Raw genomic sequence first — 15,293 nt, 5'->3', positions numbered from 1 at the left:
AAAGATCCCCTGGAACTTCCTTAAAATAATGTTCTCTAAGAGAGAGGAAAGCCTGGAACTGAGGGGGAGAGAGATGGAGGAAAACGAACCGAACGAAAACCCAGGACAAGACTAGAAGCAGCGTGAGCACAGTGACAGAGGCCCTGTTCCCCAAAGGCATGGGTAAGAGACGTGGCGTCAGTGCGTCCCCGCACCTTGGGGACACTGAGAGGAAACCAAGTTCAGCTGTCCGGGTGATGATTGCTCTCATTCTTCTGCAGCACCTGTGATCTGGATGGAGCGGGGGCTGGTTCCCCTGGCTGCAGCCCCCTCCCCCCACCCTGCCCACCCTGGTACCTTGACCACCAAGAGCCAATCGTGGGAAGGAAGCAGAAAACCCCCAGCCCCCCAACAACGTGGTCCTGTAAATGCGAACTCCAGCACGCAAGCAAGTCTTTGTAACATTATATTAAAGTGAAACCATTTTCTTAAAAAAAAAAAAAGGCGTGAGTTTTAGTTTTACCAATGAGGTTACACATTTTGGGTAGGTAAGCTCCAACCGCTGAGCCACTGAGTGCCTGACTTCTGGGCCCCTAGACCTAGGGGAGCCCTGCAGCCTCCAGGTGATGGGAGGAGGAGGGGGGCCCCCCCCACACCCCAGGACCTGCTGGAACCTCTGCCCTAACATGAGGAGGGAGATGGAAAAGCAGGCGTGTGTGGATGCCTCCGCCAGCCGGAGGTGGCCTCGTCCGCAGGGTTAGCTGAACACGGTGTTGTATTGCTGGGTCACTCGGATGAACGTCGCCCTCCTGCTGAGCTCTTTGAGTTTGGCGGCCCCCACGTAGGTGCAGGTAGACCTCAGTCCCCCAAGAATATCCAGAATAGTGTTCTCGACGTCACCTTTGTAAGGCACTTCCACAGTCTTGCCCTCAGGGGCCCTGGAAGAAAAAGGAGGTGTTTCTTTCAGTCTGGTTCTTTTCCCTGAACTACCCAGCCGGGATCCCCAGCTTTGGCACTTGAACCCACCCCAAGGCACTTGGGCGGCTGCATGCCACCCTCTGATCCAACCCACCCTGGGAGGACCTCGGCCTCGCTGCACACGCCACGTGGGTCAGGCCAGCATCTCAGGTGAACGCACTCCTCCCACCCAAGACGCACAACCTGGCTGCTGACTGCCCAGAGTGCCAGGAACACAGTCTCCATCAGCAACTCCTGGAAGAGTTGCAGACCCGGCCCGCACCCCACTATCTCCTGCAGGTACGCCACACCTTCCATCAGAAACCAGCCCCCCCTTTCCATCCTCTGCTAATCTGTACACGGGCCTCCAGCTGACCCAGAGTCCCGAACACCAATGGGGTTAGGGGAACAGACCTCCCGGCCACCTCCCACCACGGCCTCTCCTGCTGGCCCGCCCTAACCAATAACAGAACAAGCCCAGAGTGTCCCCTTCCCCCGTACCCCTGCCAGCCCTCCAATCGGCATCAGACAGAGCATCTTCACAGGAGACAATTGAGAGAGGAAGAAGGGACAGGGAAAATGGACGGGCACTGTGAGGTTACATGGAGACCTCCACAAGTAAGGTAAGTGACTCCACTCACACGGCCTCTCTTGGGCACCCCTCAGCTTACTTCCCTGCGTCTGCACAAATCACCACGCCTAGATGTGCTGCGGGGCCTCTGCAAGGTGGACCCAGAGCAGAACTAAGGACCTCCTCAGCACCCAAGGCTTTGGTAAGCATCCTTCATGTTTTCTGAGTGACACTTAGAAATCCAGGTCTGGCTCATGGCACAAACGTTAAACCACATCTGACTGTCCGGCTGAGTCCTTGTCCCACTCTTCCTAAGGCCACCAAGCAACACTGCCAGATTCCGTGTCACACCCCCTTACTGCAGGTTTTGAAGATACCATCTAGACTTGCGTTAGAAGGGGCATTGCAAGAAGGGAATCTCCAGTCCACACAAAACTCTACCCCCCATCCAAGGGTCAGGAAATCTGGAAATTCTAACAATTTACCAAATACCGGAACTTTAGCTGGTCTCTTCACATGAAAAAACAGCATCTCTTGATCAAAAAGTCATTACCTAGAATTTCAAAAGGGTATTAACTCTTGTGCATTGAAATCTACACATGCAAGACTACCCTCAGGTAAGATCTAGCAGTTTAAACCATTGACCAGAACAAGACAAGGATGTCCATTCTCGCCACTTGTTATTCAACCTAGTTTTTGAAGTCCTAGCCTCTGCAATCAGAGAAGAAATAAAAGGTATCCAAACTGGAAAAGAAGTAAAATTGTTTGCAGATGATGATACTATACACAGAAAATCCTAAAGAGGCCACCAGAAAGCTACTGGTGCTAATCAATGAATTTGGTAAAGCTGCAAGATACAAAATTAATGCAGAGAAATCTCTTGCATTCCTATACACTAACAATGAAAGATCAGAAAGAGAAATTAAGGAAACAATACCATTTTACCATTGCAACAAAAAATAAAAATACCTTGGAATAAACCTACCTGAAGCAAAGACCTTTCCTTGGGTAAAGGAGAACAGTATGGAGGTTCCTTAAAAAACTAAAAATAGAGCTACCCTATGACCCAGCAATCCCACTCCTGGGCATATACCAGAGAAAACCCTTAATTCAAAAAAGATACAGGCACCTCAGTGCTTAATTACTGCAGCACTGTTGACAATAGCCCAGACACGGAAGCAACCTAAATGTCCATCAACAGAGGAATGGCTACCGACGTGGTACATATACAGAATGGAATGTTACTCAGCCACAAAAAGGAATGAAATTGTACCACATGCAAAAACATGGATAGACCTAGAGACAGTCATACAGAGTGAAGTCAAGTCAGAGAAAAACAAATATGCAATAACACGTATATGTGGAATCTAGAAAAATGGTAGAAAGGAACTTATCTACAAAGCAGAAATAAAGTGGGAGGGAAATCTAAATAAAGGGGATATGGGTATACATATGGCTGATTTACTTTGCTGTAAAGCAGAAACACAACATGGTACACAAACAACTATAGTCCAATAAAAATTAAGGAAAAAAAAAACAAAAACACAAACCATTGGCCAGACCAAGGGCTGGCCTAGTGGCTAGTTTACAGCACCAAGTTCATGAAGCCGGTCACTGGTCACACCCAAGATGACTGGCATTGCTGTATTCTCTGACCACAGACCAACATGTGCATGTGTGCCAGAAATGATAACCACTTCATTTTTCAATAAACATTTCCATGGCCTCCCCAGGCTTACAGACACCCTCCAGATCCTCAGCATCACTTCTTCTCTAAGTGGCGATGGTACCTTTTGCAAGTCATTTATCATTGACGCCCAAGTCTTCTCATCTGTAAAATGAAGGGCTTGGATGTGTCTCCCAAGGACAGTGTGAGAACTAAATGGGTCATGACTGGGAAGGAACTAGCAAAGCATAAATAACTCTGCCTTAATTAAATACAATGTCAAACTAGGAGAACCAGTCTTCGGAGGAGATCAGATGATGGGGGGGCAGGGTGCGGGTCAGGGGGGTGCAGAGACGGAACACGGATGCAGCCTAGAGGGCTCGCGCTGCCTCTGGATTACGCTTCTCACTCCAGCAGCACTTTCCTTCCGTGTCTAAGATTTGATTGAATCCACTTCCGGAACTGAGTCTTGGTACTCCCGAATCTTCTATTTTCTGTTTTGTCTAAACCCTGCTGGAATCACAGAAGATGGTTTTTTGTTCAGCTCCTTGGTTTCTGTTTGTGCTCTAGCCTGGTCTGGCCTTCCCTACCTGCTTTTCTTAGAAACCCAAAACAGATGCAGTGGCTAGAGGGGAAAAAAAGTCCTCCAGGCACAGCATCTGGCTGCCACGCAATCACAATGGTTCCTCTCCCAGTCCAGCACATGGAAGAAGGCACAGGCCCTTGAACAGTGGTACTGGTAAAGCATTAAGCTGCTTGGCAGAGGTTCAGGTCGAAGGGGAGGCAGTAAACCCCTTTCTCTCTCTCCCCCGACACTGTCCGGCCTCCTCCACTAGTCATCACACAGGAGAAAGAGTCCTTTGGAGGCTGTGTGGGACGGGGTGTCCCTCTTGTCCTAAACTGTCTGCAGCTTCCAGGATGAAGGTACGAATGTAGCCCCCAGCTCCTTGTTCCCACCCCGCTGTCCCCATAACTACAACATATTTTTCTTATTGAGAATGCCCCCAAAAGAGAAAGACTGCAGAGAAAGAGGAGTGAAGTTAGACTACCAGTACCCGAGGAACAGAGCTCTGGTGGGGGACCCCACCCCTCCCACCAGCCTGCCCACCTGAAATATCTCAGTGACTGAACTGTGTACCTTGAGCTTGGCTCAGACCTTACATAATGCCTCCAAATCCCACATCCTCATGATAAGCTTTTGGGTGTGGAATACGTGATAGGAAATTGAGGGTATCGGCCCATGGAAAGGGGCCTGAATTCCCATTCTTCTAAGGATTCAGGAGCCCGTCCACATGGTGCAGCCTGTCATCACTGCCAACTCTGATGAGAAGCAATGGCAGACTCTATGGAGGAGGGCGAGGTGGTGAGCAAACTCTGCCACAACGTTCTTTAAACACACGTACAAACAATTAAAACGGAAGTGGAACAGATAAGCAGACGTGAGCATCCCTTCCGCAGACTGATGTGATTAAATGCCTACAAAAGCTGCCTGTGTCAACTGTCTCAGCCTGCAGGCAGGGGCGAGTCCTGTGGGAGCTGCTGCAGGTGACCCAGGGCATTCTTCCCAAAAGGTCTGACCTCCGTGAGGGGGTCTCACCCATGCCATCTCACATGCAGTGGGAGACCCTTCAGCCTGACTCACACCAGGCTCCACAGGGGCTCTCTCAGGACAAGGCTGGGATGTTCTGGCCTAGCCCCTTGGAAGCCTAGTGGGTTCCCCTCCAGGGCTGGCTGAACAAAAGTCATAACTACTCACACATACCCCTAATTCCATTTCCAACTCGACCCCAAACACTGCCAATGCTAGTTGGGATAAAAATTATGGCTGTTTTGAAAGAGGCCAGGATGGGTTTTCTAATCAAAGATGATATAAATAGATGGAAAGAAACCACGTTCTTGGATTGGAGGAATCAATATTGTCAAAATGATTATACTACCCAATGCAATCTCTTATCAAATTAGCAATGGCATTTTTCACAGAACAACAACAAAAAATTCTTACAATTTCTATGGAGATACAAAAGACCCCAAATAGCCAAAGTGATCTTGAGGAGAAAAATGAAGCTGGAGGAATCAGGCCCCCCGACTTCCGACTATACTATATACAAAGCTACAGTTATCTAAACAATATGGTACTGGCACAAAAACAAATGTAGGTAAATGGAGCAGGACAGCAAGCTCAGAAATAAATCCACACACCTCTGGTCAATTAATCTATGACAAAGGAGGCGAGACTACACAATGGAGAAAAGACAGCCTCTGCAATAAATGGGGCTGGGAAAATTGTGGGGAAAAAAGAACATTGTTTAACATCATACACAAAAAGAAACTCAAAATGGATTTAAGACCTAAATGTAAGACCTGATACTAGGAAACTCAGAGGAAAACATAGGTAAAACTCTTTGACATAAATCACAATATCTTTTGATCCATCTCCTAGAGTAATAGAAATAAAAATAAATGGGACCTAATTAAACTCAAAAAGTTTCTGCACAGCAAAGGAAACCATAATCAAAATGAAAAGACAACCCACAGAATGGAAGAAAATATTTGCAAATGATGGCAACTAGCAAGGGATTACTCTCCAAAATTTACAAGTAGCTCATGTGGCTCAATCTTAGAGATCACCTCACACCAGTCATAATGGCCATGATCAAAAAGTCTACAAAGAGTAAATGCTAGAAAGGGTGTGGAGAAAAGAGAACCCTCCTACACTGTTGGTGGGAACGCAAACTGGTACACCCGCTACAGAAACAGTATGGAGACTCCTTAGGAGAGTAAAAACGGAGCTACCGTATGATCCAGACCCACTCCTGGACATATACCTGGGGAAAAACATGGTTCTAAAGGATGCATGTACCCCAGCGTTCACTGCAGCTCTGTTTACAATAGACAGGACATGGAAGCATCCTAAATGTCCATCGACAGATAAATGGATAAAGAATACATGGTACATATAACATGTACACGATGGAATATTACTCAGCCATTAAAAATGAAATAATGCCACTTCAGCAACATGGATGGACACACTAAGAAGTCAGAGAAAGACAAATATCATATGCTAGGGCTTCTATGCACAAGCTAAAAAGAATGATACGAATGAATTTACGAATAAACTTACGGTTACCGGGAAGGAAGATGGGGGACAGACTCAGAGTCTGGCACTGATATGTACACACTGCTATGTTTACAGTAGGTAACCAACAAGGACCTACTGTATAGCACAGGGAACTCTATTCAGTATTTTGCAGTAACCTATAAGGAAAAAGAATCTGAAAAAAAAAGTATGCGTATGTACAACTGAATCACTTTGCCATACACCTGAAACTAACAATGCTGTCAATCAACTATACTTCAATTAAAAAAGTGTAAGCCATACAGTTATTTAATTAAATCTCTTAATTTTAAAAATGTTTCCCAGGCCTTTCCCGTGGTACCATAATATAAACAGACTCATATTCTTGAGACCTACTTCCATCCCCCAGGTCTCCCTCACTGCAGGTGGATTCTTTACCAGCTGAGCCACCAGGGAAGCCCAAGAATCCTGGTGTGGGTAGCCTATCCCTTCTACAGGGGATTATCCCAACCCAGGAATCAAACCAGGGTCTCCTGCATTGCAGGCGGACTCTCTATCAGCTGAGCTACAAGGGAAGCCACCATAATATAAACCAACTTGTGCTCTTTGAGACCTATTTCCATCCCATTTCTGTAAGAAGCAAGGGAATGTAACCTCACCAGTTATGGCGCTGTGCCCACTCCCCATCGAACCCCCACATACCTATACTCCGCAACCCCTCCCGAGTGTTTCTTCATCGCCGTCTCTGAGCTCATCCCATAGAAGAGCTTGAGCTTCTGTCCATTCCTCTCGATCACCTCTCCGGCACACTCAGTATGGCCTGAAAACATTCCTCCCAGCATGACAAAATCTGCTCCAGCCCCTGTACCCCAAAGTGGGGACAAAAAGCAGCAGCAGAGAAACGAGTCAGGGAAAAATCAGCTCCAGAAAGATGCAAGGACTACCAACCCCCCCTGTCTCTCCTGGCTATAGTGAGAAAAAGCTCGACTTCCTTACTCAGGGGAAAAAAGTTAGGAACAGACGAGCACCAGACAGTCTGAGCAACAGAGCCTACTGAAGCTTGGTGACTGGTACACTTGGCAGTCCTTAGTGGTTATTGTTGACTTCCTATGACCATCTTCCACAGGTCTAACTCTCTTAAAATCAGAGAAACTTTAGAAGTGAGCAGCATCTCAGTGTGCTGTCCAATCTCATACTTAATACGATACGTCCTCTGCCATGTCCCCCTTGGGCATCTGGTCTACCAAAAGGTCTCAGCACTCTCACATTCTGTATAGACGGGAAGGGACCTCAGAACAGACAGAACTTCCTGCCCTAGAGCTTGGGCATGGAGGAGCATTTGTGTGTACACATGTGTCTGTCTGTGTACATCAAACATATACACACATCTGCCTATAGATATATCCTGTAAAACTCGACTCACACCTCTGTTGTGATAAACATTTGACTTCCAGTGTAAACAACAATGCATATAAACCACCGAATTACATGAAACTTCCAGGACAGGTACAGAGGACACTGGGGTGTTGCAGCGGCCTTTGGAGGTTATGTTGGATCCGAACCAGGAGTGGTAGGACCCGGGCTGGCTCACTGCTCTGTCCTCAGTGTTTATCACAGCACATGGCAGAGGTGGCACAACTAGCTGTCAGGAAAGTAGAAGGCATACACGGAAGAAATAGAAACAGTCACCGTTCGCCATCCTGACCATCCTACTGAGGGTTTACATTCAGAATCAGGGGATATCAGGGTACAGAAGTGTTACACAGTCAGGATGAAGGACCAGAAGGAGCAAGCACAGATTCCCCTAAAAACTGGCCTTGACCACTTCCAGCTGGTCGCTTAAATATTTGTAAGAGGACTTTGACGTGTGCCTCAGGTGTCCCAGGCCCTTCCGTCCAGCATCACAGAAGGCCGGCTCTGCAAGGCTGGACCCTGGGCCTGGCAAGCAAGACATAGGGCCTCTCGACTTGGCAGCAAGCTTTGACGACTTCCCTGCAGGGTCCCCAACACAAATGCCAGCTCCTCCGTCCCCCTGCCACGATGATAAGGGGGCAGGGACAACTGGTGTCCGGTCAGGACTCCTGATGACCACAACTCAGGAAGCAGTGCTTTGAAGTGGCTCCCAATCACTTCCCTTTCTGAACGCTCTTGTGTCCTTTCCCAACCAGCATTTTTCCCTAAAGTGGTTCCTCTCCGTCCGAAGGCATGGCTACACTTCCTGGAATGGGGGTGGGGGCAAGCCTTCAGTGCCCGAGTGCAGAGACCACTCTGCACAGGGTGCCCGTGTGCACTGTTAGAGGGGAGCCCGAGACAGAACACCCTTCAGTGTTCAGTACATCCAGCTGAAAACCCCACAGGAGAAATGTCCTTGGCTGCTGATCCTTATTATAAGAGGTGAGTGAACAGACCAGTGGAGCCGGAATCCCGACTCCGCCCCCGAGTCCGGGACCCTTAGCTTGTCACTCGCCTCTGGGGGCCTCCGTTCTCCAGGGTTGCTACAAAACCTAGCTGCTAAGAACAGCCCCCTGCATTGTCATGAGCAGCATTCGAAAAATAATTTTAAAAATGAACTCATTTTAGATAATTTAGAATTATCTAAATATTTAGAAAAAATAATTTAAAACATGAACCTAAGATGATTTACGACGGGCTGAACTGAAACAGCAGTAAAGAAGGACAAGAGGGGATGTCACCTCTTACAGGTGAGAGGAGGGGCCCGCAGCATCTCTGAGGGGTGCCCAAGGCAGAAAAGTTCCCTCCAGCGAACAAGAAAAAAATAAACCAGCAGCAAACCCGGTCCTGTTATCAGGAAAGGAAGGAGGGGCTGCCTCTGGCTGGTACACCTCACAGCTGCGGACCGCAGTTGGCAAAGGTTCAGTGGCGGGCACGGGGCACAGCCTGCAGAGATGCTGCATGGCCCAGTGCCTTCCCAAGAAAACCCCTGGCCAGCCAGCCCGTGGTCCAGCCCCACCAGACCACAGCCGGAAGCTGCTGCCCCCTAGTGGGAAACAGGCTCCTCAGCATCTGGTATGTGAAACTGCGGCTTGGCTCTCAGTCCCTCCCTGGGGATATTAACCCTAGGTTAGGCTCCAAACACCCCCTGGCTGAAGTTTGAAGTTTCGTGGGGCATCAGACCTGGTACAGTCCTCTTCCAACAGGTCCCCTGAGCCTTCTCAGTGGTGACTTCTGGGCTCTGACTTTGCCCACTATCTATCCCTGGGCACTCCGCCTGCTCTGACACCAATTAGAACCCAAGGGCCAATCAGAGGCTGAGATCCAGGGAGAGGAAACTCAGGATTAGCCCCATCCTCTCCCAACGTGTCTGCCCCCTCCCTCCGGCACCCCCTCAGGGAGCTCACCGCCCCCTTTCCTGCACGCTCCCTCCCCTCCACGGCCTCTTACCAAAGGCTTTGGCGACATCTCCTGGACACGTGCAGCCTCCGTCCTTCAAAAAGGGGAAGAGCAAAGAGAGGAGGTCAGTGGGAGCTGGGCCAGGCCATTCCCAGCCCCCACCATCTCCCCTGGGCGGGGAATGAGATGGTGTCTGCTGACCTAGCCCCCTCTGGCCACCCTCCCTGCAGACAACCACACAACCAGCAGAGCCCAGGCCCAACACTCCCCTTGTAACCAAGCCAGACTGTGTGGGTAGCTCTGTCAAGTTTACGATTAACCTCCTTCTCTGAACTTTTATTCCTTTTCTTGTTCAAAAACTTGTTCTCCTCAAGGCTGAGGAGTATCAGAAAAAAAGAGGAACTGTAACCCAGCAGGACCCCATGGGGCCCTTCCTGGGAGACAGGCCTCCGCCCGTATTGTGTGCTCAAGCTCCTCTCTGAAGTACCTAGATAATAGTATTTGATGCACAGTTCCTGAGTTGCTTTGCAGATATGAAAGTGAAAAGTGAAAGTGTTAGTTGCTCAGTCGTGTCCAACTCTTTGTGACCCCGTGGACTGTAGCCTGCCAGGCTCCTCTTGGCCATGGAATTCTCCAGGCAAGAATATTGGAGTGGGCTGCCATTCTCTTCTTCAGAGGATCTTCCTGACCCCGGGATTGACCCCAGGTCCCTTGCATTGCAGGTAGATTCTTTACTATCTGAGTCACCAGAGAAGCCCCTATTTAATGCACAGTTCTTGAGTTGCTTTGCAGATACGAAAACCCACCACCAAACAGATGTTAACTACTCTATTAATATTTGATGACCATGAGCACATAGCCCCAGGCTAGGACCAATAACATGAACCCCTGTGACATCACCCTGTTCCCTCACCATCAACCAATGCGATAATTGTGCACAAGCTGATCACGTGACCCTGCAATCTTCCCCCAACACCCGAACCTGGCTTTTAAAAGTGCTTTGCCAAAACCTTTCCAGGAGCTTAGGTTTTTTTAGGGCATGAGCCACTGTCTCTTTGCATGGCCCTGCGATTAACCCTTCTCTGCTCCAAACTCCAATGTTTCCGTTTGTTTGGCCTCTGCATTGGGCACCCCAACTTGTGCTAATACCCTCACCATTGCACCTGCCATTCCCAGGCCCCGTCAGTCATGTTTCAGGCCAGTACACACACCCCGCCCCCCACCACCTGCCCCCGCTCCACCACCGGGCATCAGTACTTCGCTTAGGATGCAGGAACCACTGAGCAGGCAGGATCGGGGGGCCGGACCTCACCTCCACCAGCCCCCGTACAACATGCCTGGCCACTGGCCATCCCCACGTAACTAGCATTCAGTCATCACCTCTCCCCGCTGCCCGGCATGAAGTGAGATTTATTTAGCACAGGAGCACTGGTATTTCATGAGCCACAAAGGACACTGAATTTGCTCCTTTATATTTCGAGCCTTGTGTCTCCCTGTCACTTCCTTGTAAGGTCCCCAGTTTCCTTCAAGTCAAACACAGGCTCCCGAAATCCACTTGACCCACAGAGCGCCCTGACTGGTTCCGTGCCTGTCACCGTGGGCTGCTGGCACAGTTTGGCCGTGGGGGTTATGTTTCAACACCAGGGACCCAGTATAAAACCACAGGACACAGACCTACTGGGTTTTCTTACAAGTATGAGAGGCACAAAATAACCAGGCTGCTACCTGCCGTTGGCAGTGCGGCCTGTGTGAAGTCCAAGGAGGAAAAGGCCAGCCACGGGGCCTGGGGTAGCCGCCCACCCAACAGAGAAAGGCAAGGAAGCAGCGGCCCTGGGAAGCCAGGTCAGTCCTCAGGTGAGACGTGACAGAGCCCAGGGCTGGTCTTGGAGGGAAGTGCCTGTCCCTAGGAGAGGGGACACACTCTGGGAAGGATGCAGAAGACGCAGGCCACCCGAGCTACCCATGTAGTGATGGCAGGAAGGTGGAGGGCATCTCCGTGGAACTGAGAGGAACCACCTTACAAACAGAGTCTCTGACTGAGGACGTGGGTCCCTATGACTCAGTTCTCCTTTTCTGGTCTGCTTTTAAGCCTGTCCTTCCAGGAGCTAGACCTCAAACACTCAGTTCAGTTGCTCAGGCGTGTCCAGCTCTTTGCAACCCCATGGACTGCAGCACGCCAGGCCTCCCTGTTCATCAACAACTCCCAGGGCCTACTCAAACTCATGTCCATTGTGTCGGTGATGCCATTCAACCATCTCATCCTCTGTCATCCCCTTCTCCCGCCTTCAATCTTTCCCAGCATCAAGGTCTTTTCCAATGAGTCAGTTATTCGTATCAGGTGGCAAAAATATTGAAGTTTCAGCTTCAGCATCAGTCCTTCCAATGAATATTCAGGACTGATTTCCTTTAGGATTGCCTGGTTGAATCTCAAACACTGCTTCATTGCAATTCTGATCAAAAGGCAGGGGTAGGGGTTCAGTCTCTTGTTTTTATGAATATTTACTGACTGCAATTACCTCCTCCATCAAGTGCATCATTCATGTCTGGCTTTCCTGACCCAGGAGGACCATGGGGTCACAAGCAAGGATTTATTTCAGAAGCAGACTCTCCATAGAAGGGCCAAAGCCCTTCATGTGAATACAGTCACACACATGGCCGTCTGTCTTGTTGCTGCTTCAAATTTCCTGCATATTTTTACTTTCTCTTTCAAAGGTGCAACTCCTCTATGCCCTTCACTTGACTTGCCAATTATTTTTAAATTGCTTTATCTTTTTATCAAAACCAGTTCTCCACAATAGGGTTTCAAACTTATAACCTCGAAAGAATAAATAGGGACTGGCCCTGGCAGTCTAGTGGTTAAGACGCCCAAGCTTCCACTGCAGGGAGCATGGGTTCAATCCCTGGGTGGGGAACTAATATCCCATATGCCATGCAGTATGGCCAGAAATAAAGAAGATTAAATACACTCATGCTCCCAATAAGAAGGTCCCTAGCATGGTCTGACTTAAAACCAAAAAATGTGTGCATACCTCCACACACACACAAGCGTGTTCTTAAGTCTTTATCTCACTTGTGAATAGTTCGTGACTGCTTGTGCAGGCTCTGAAAATGTCACACCTGTGTGGTCAGTGATGCAGCCTGACTCAGAAAGCCTGCACTCTAGGGACCCCCAGAAAGCAAGCTCTTCTCCTCCCAGGATGTCCACAGATGTCAAGATGTCCACAGTTAACAGGACTTCATGATGTGCTTGGGAGACGAAACCATACATAGCGCTTCATCTACTCGCTGTGCCAGGGTGGGATTTAGGAAACAGAGAAGGCATGGCCAAAAGGCAGGACTACAGTTTAACCCAGTGCAACCCAACGTCACACAACGCCTTAGGGCAAAGGAGTCTGCCCCCGACTACATTTACAGGTAATCTCCAAAGGAGGTTCAAAGCATCCTTTCATGTTCTCAGGAGGCAGAGACATGCATTTACTTTCATACATAAACATGCACAGCTGCAGGGAGTTTTTTTTATTTTTAATGCAAATATTTCAAGGGTTACTTGTTTTGTTTTCCAAGAGTGTTAAAGTCTTTTAGTAGAAAAGGTATCACATAACATGAGTGGTGATTCGATCTGTGAGCTGTCAGCATGACCTCTTCTTAAAAATACCTGCCCAGCCCTAAAAGAAGGGGCAGTGAAAACAAGCACGTGTGCACAGAGGGGACTGAATCGAGCACCAACTATGAACAAGGGGTTCTTACAAATTTCATTTTTCTATTCAAACACCACAAGTACCGGAAGTTGATACTTTGTAGGTTGGGGAAACTCAAAGAGGGAGGCTCAGAAAGGTGGAGTGACTTGTTCAAGGTCACACAGCTATAATAATGGATGAATGAGATTAGAACCCTAGTTAAGAGTAACCTCTAACAATGTCTAGAAGCATACATATCAAAACATTAGCAGTGGTTATCTTAAGATGGCATTTCTATAGAAGCAAAAACAGAGAAATGGGACCTAATCAGGCTTCTAAGCTTTTGCACAGCAAAGGAAACCATCATCATAACAAAAAGACAACCTACAGACTGGGAGAAAATATTTGCAAATGATACAACTGACAAGAGCTTAATTTTCTAAATATACAAACAGTTCATACAACTCCAAAACAAACGACCCCATCAAAAAATGGGCAAAAGGCCTAAATAGACATTTCTCCAAAGAAGATGTACTGATAGACAACAGGGACATGAAAAGATGCTCATCATCTCTAGTTATTAGAGAAATGCAATCAAAATTACAATGAGGTACCCCTCGCACCAGTCAGAATGGACATCATTAAAAAGTCTACAAATGACACTTGATAGAGAGGGTGTGAAGAAAAGAACTCTCCTACACTGTTGGTGAGAATCTAAATTGGTACAGTCACTATGGACGAGGATGGAGTATGGAGGTTCCTCAAAAAACTAAAAATAGAGCTGCCATGTGACCCAGCTATCCCACTCCTGGGCATATATCCAGACCAAACTCTAATTTGAAGAGAAACACGCACCCCTGTGTTCATAGCAGCACTCTTCACAATGGCCAAGACATGGAAAGAACCTAAACTGTCCACTGACATATGAATGGATAAAGCTCTCTCTACACACACGCACGCACACACACAGAGGAATATTATGCGGCCTTAAAAAGAACGAAACCATGCCACTGGCAGCAACATGGACGGACCTACAGATTATCACAAATGAAGCAAGTCAAAAAGAGAGACAGGGGCTTCCCTGGTGGCTTAGTGGCAAAGAAGCCACCTGCCACTGCAGGGGCATGGGCTCAATCCCGGATCCAGGAGATCCCACATGCTGTGGAGCAACTAAGCCCGTGCACCGTAAGTACTGCGCCTGTGCCCTAGAGCCCAGGAGCCGCAACTCCTGAGCCTGTGCACCCTGGAGCCCACGCTCTGCAACAAGAGAAGACACTGCAGTGAGAAGCCTGCGCACTGCAGCTAGAGACTAGCCGCTGCTTGCCACAACTAGAGAAAAGCCCACGCAGCAACAAAGACTCGGCACAGCCAAAAACAGAGTATGTTTTTCAAAAGACAAATACAGTACCACTTATATATGGAATCTAAAATATGACACAAACGACCTTATCTACAAAACAGAAACAGACTCACAGACATAGAGAACCAGACATCTTGTGCTTGCCAAGAGGGAGGGGTTGCAGGGAGGATAGATTGGGCATTTGGGATTAGCAGATGCTGACTATTATATATAAAATGGGTAAACAACAGTGTCCTACTGTATAGCACAGGGAACTATATTCAATACTCTGCAATACACCATAATGGAAAAGTATGTATACATATGTGTGTGTAACTGAATCACTTTGCAGCGCAGTAGAAATTAACACACTGTCTATCAACTATACTTTAATAATTTTTTTAAAAGATGGCATTTCTTGTAATATTTATTTCCTCTATATTTCTAACTTGTACTAGGCTAAATGTATTTGGTTGAGGGATTTTTCAAGCCTCAAAAAAATGAAATTTTTTGAATGACTTTGTTTAGTTCAGTTCAGTCGCTCAGTCGTGTCCCACTCTTTGCAACCCCATGAATCGCAGCACACCAGGCCTCCCTGTCCATCACCATCTCCCGGAGTTCACTCAGACTCACGTCCATTGAGTCAGTGATGCCATCCAGCCATCTCATCCTTG

General features: G+C 48.0%; 1 protein-coding gene across 2 annotated transcripts in view; it reads right to left on the bottom strand.

Annotated features, from left to right (window-relative positions):
• Nucleotides 1-432: 432 nt before the first annotated feature.
• Nucleotides 433-15,293, bottom strand: part of LOC128056421 (GMP reductase 1) — a 60,387-nt gene continuing 45,526 nt past the window's right edge. Inside the window, exons 7-10 of one of the 2 annotated variants that reach the window (XR_008200167.1) lie at nt 9,655-9,697; nt 6,955-7,114; nt 1,993-2,060; nt 780-917 (exon numbers count right to left, since the gene is read on the bottom strand). Coding sequence is in view for 1 of the 2 variants with exons in the window: in XM_052649185.1 (XP_052505145.1) it covers nt 737-917; nt 6,955-7,114; nt 9,655-9,697 (384 nt within the window). In the remaining variant the exon portion in view is untranslated. Of the gene's footprint in view, nt 918-1,992; nt 2,061-6,954; nt 7,115-9,654; nt 9,698-15,293 lie in introns of both variants that reach the window. The other variant, XM_052649185.1, reaches the window with a different exon arrangement.

Source organism: Budorcas taxicolor, chromosome 11 (genome assembly GCF_023091745.1).
Source record: "Budorcas taxicolor isolate Tak-1 chromosome 11, Takin1.1, whole genome shotgun sequence".
NCBI classification, from domain to species: Eukaryota; Metazoa; Chordata; class Mammalia; order Artiodactyla; family Bovidae; genus Budorcas; species Budorcas taxicolor.
The sequence above is the reverse complement of the archived record's forward strand: the minus strand, read 5'-3'. Positions and strand labels throughout refer to the sequence as shown.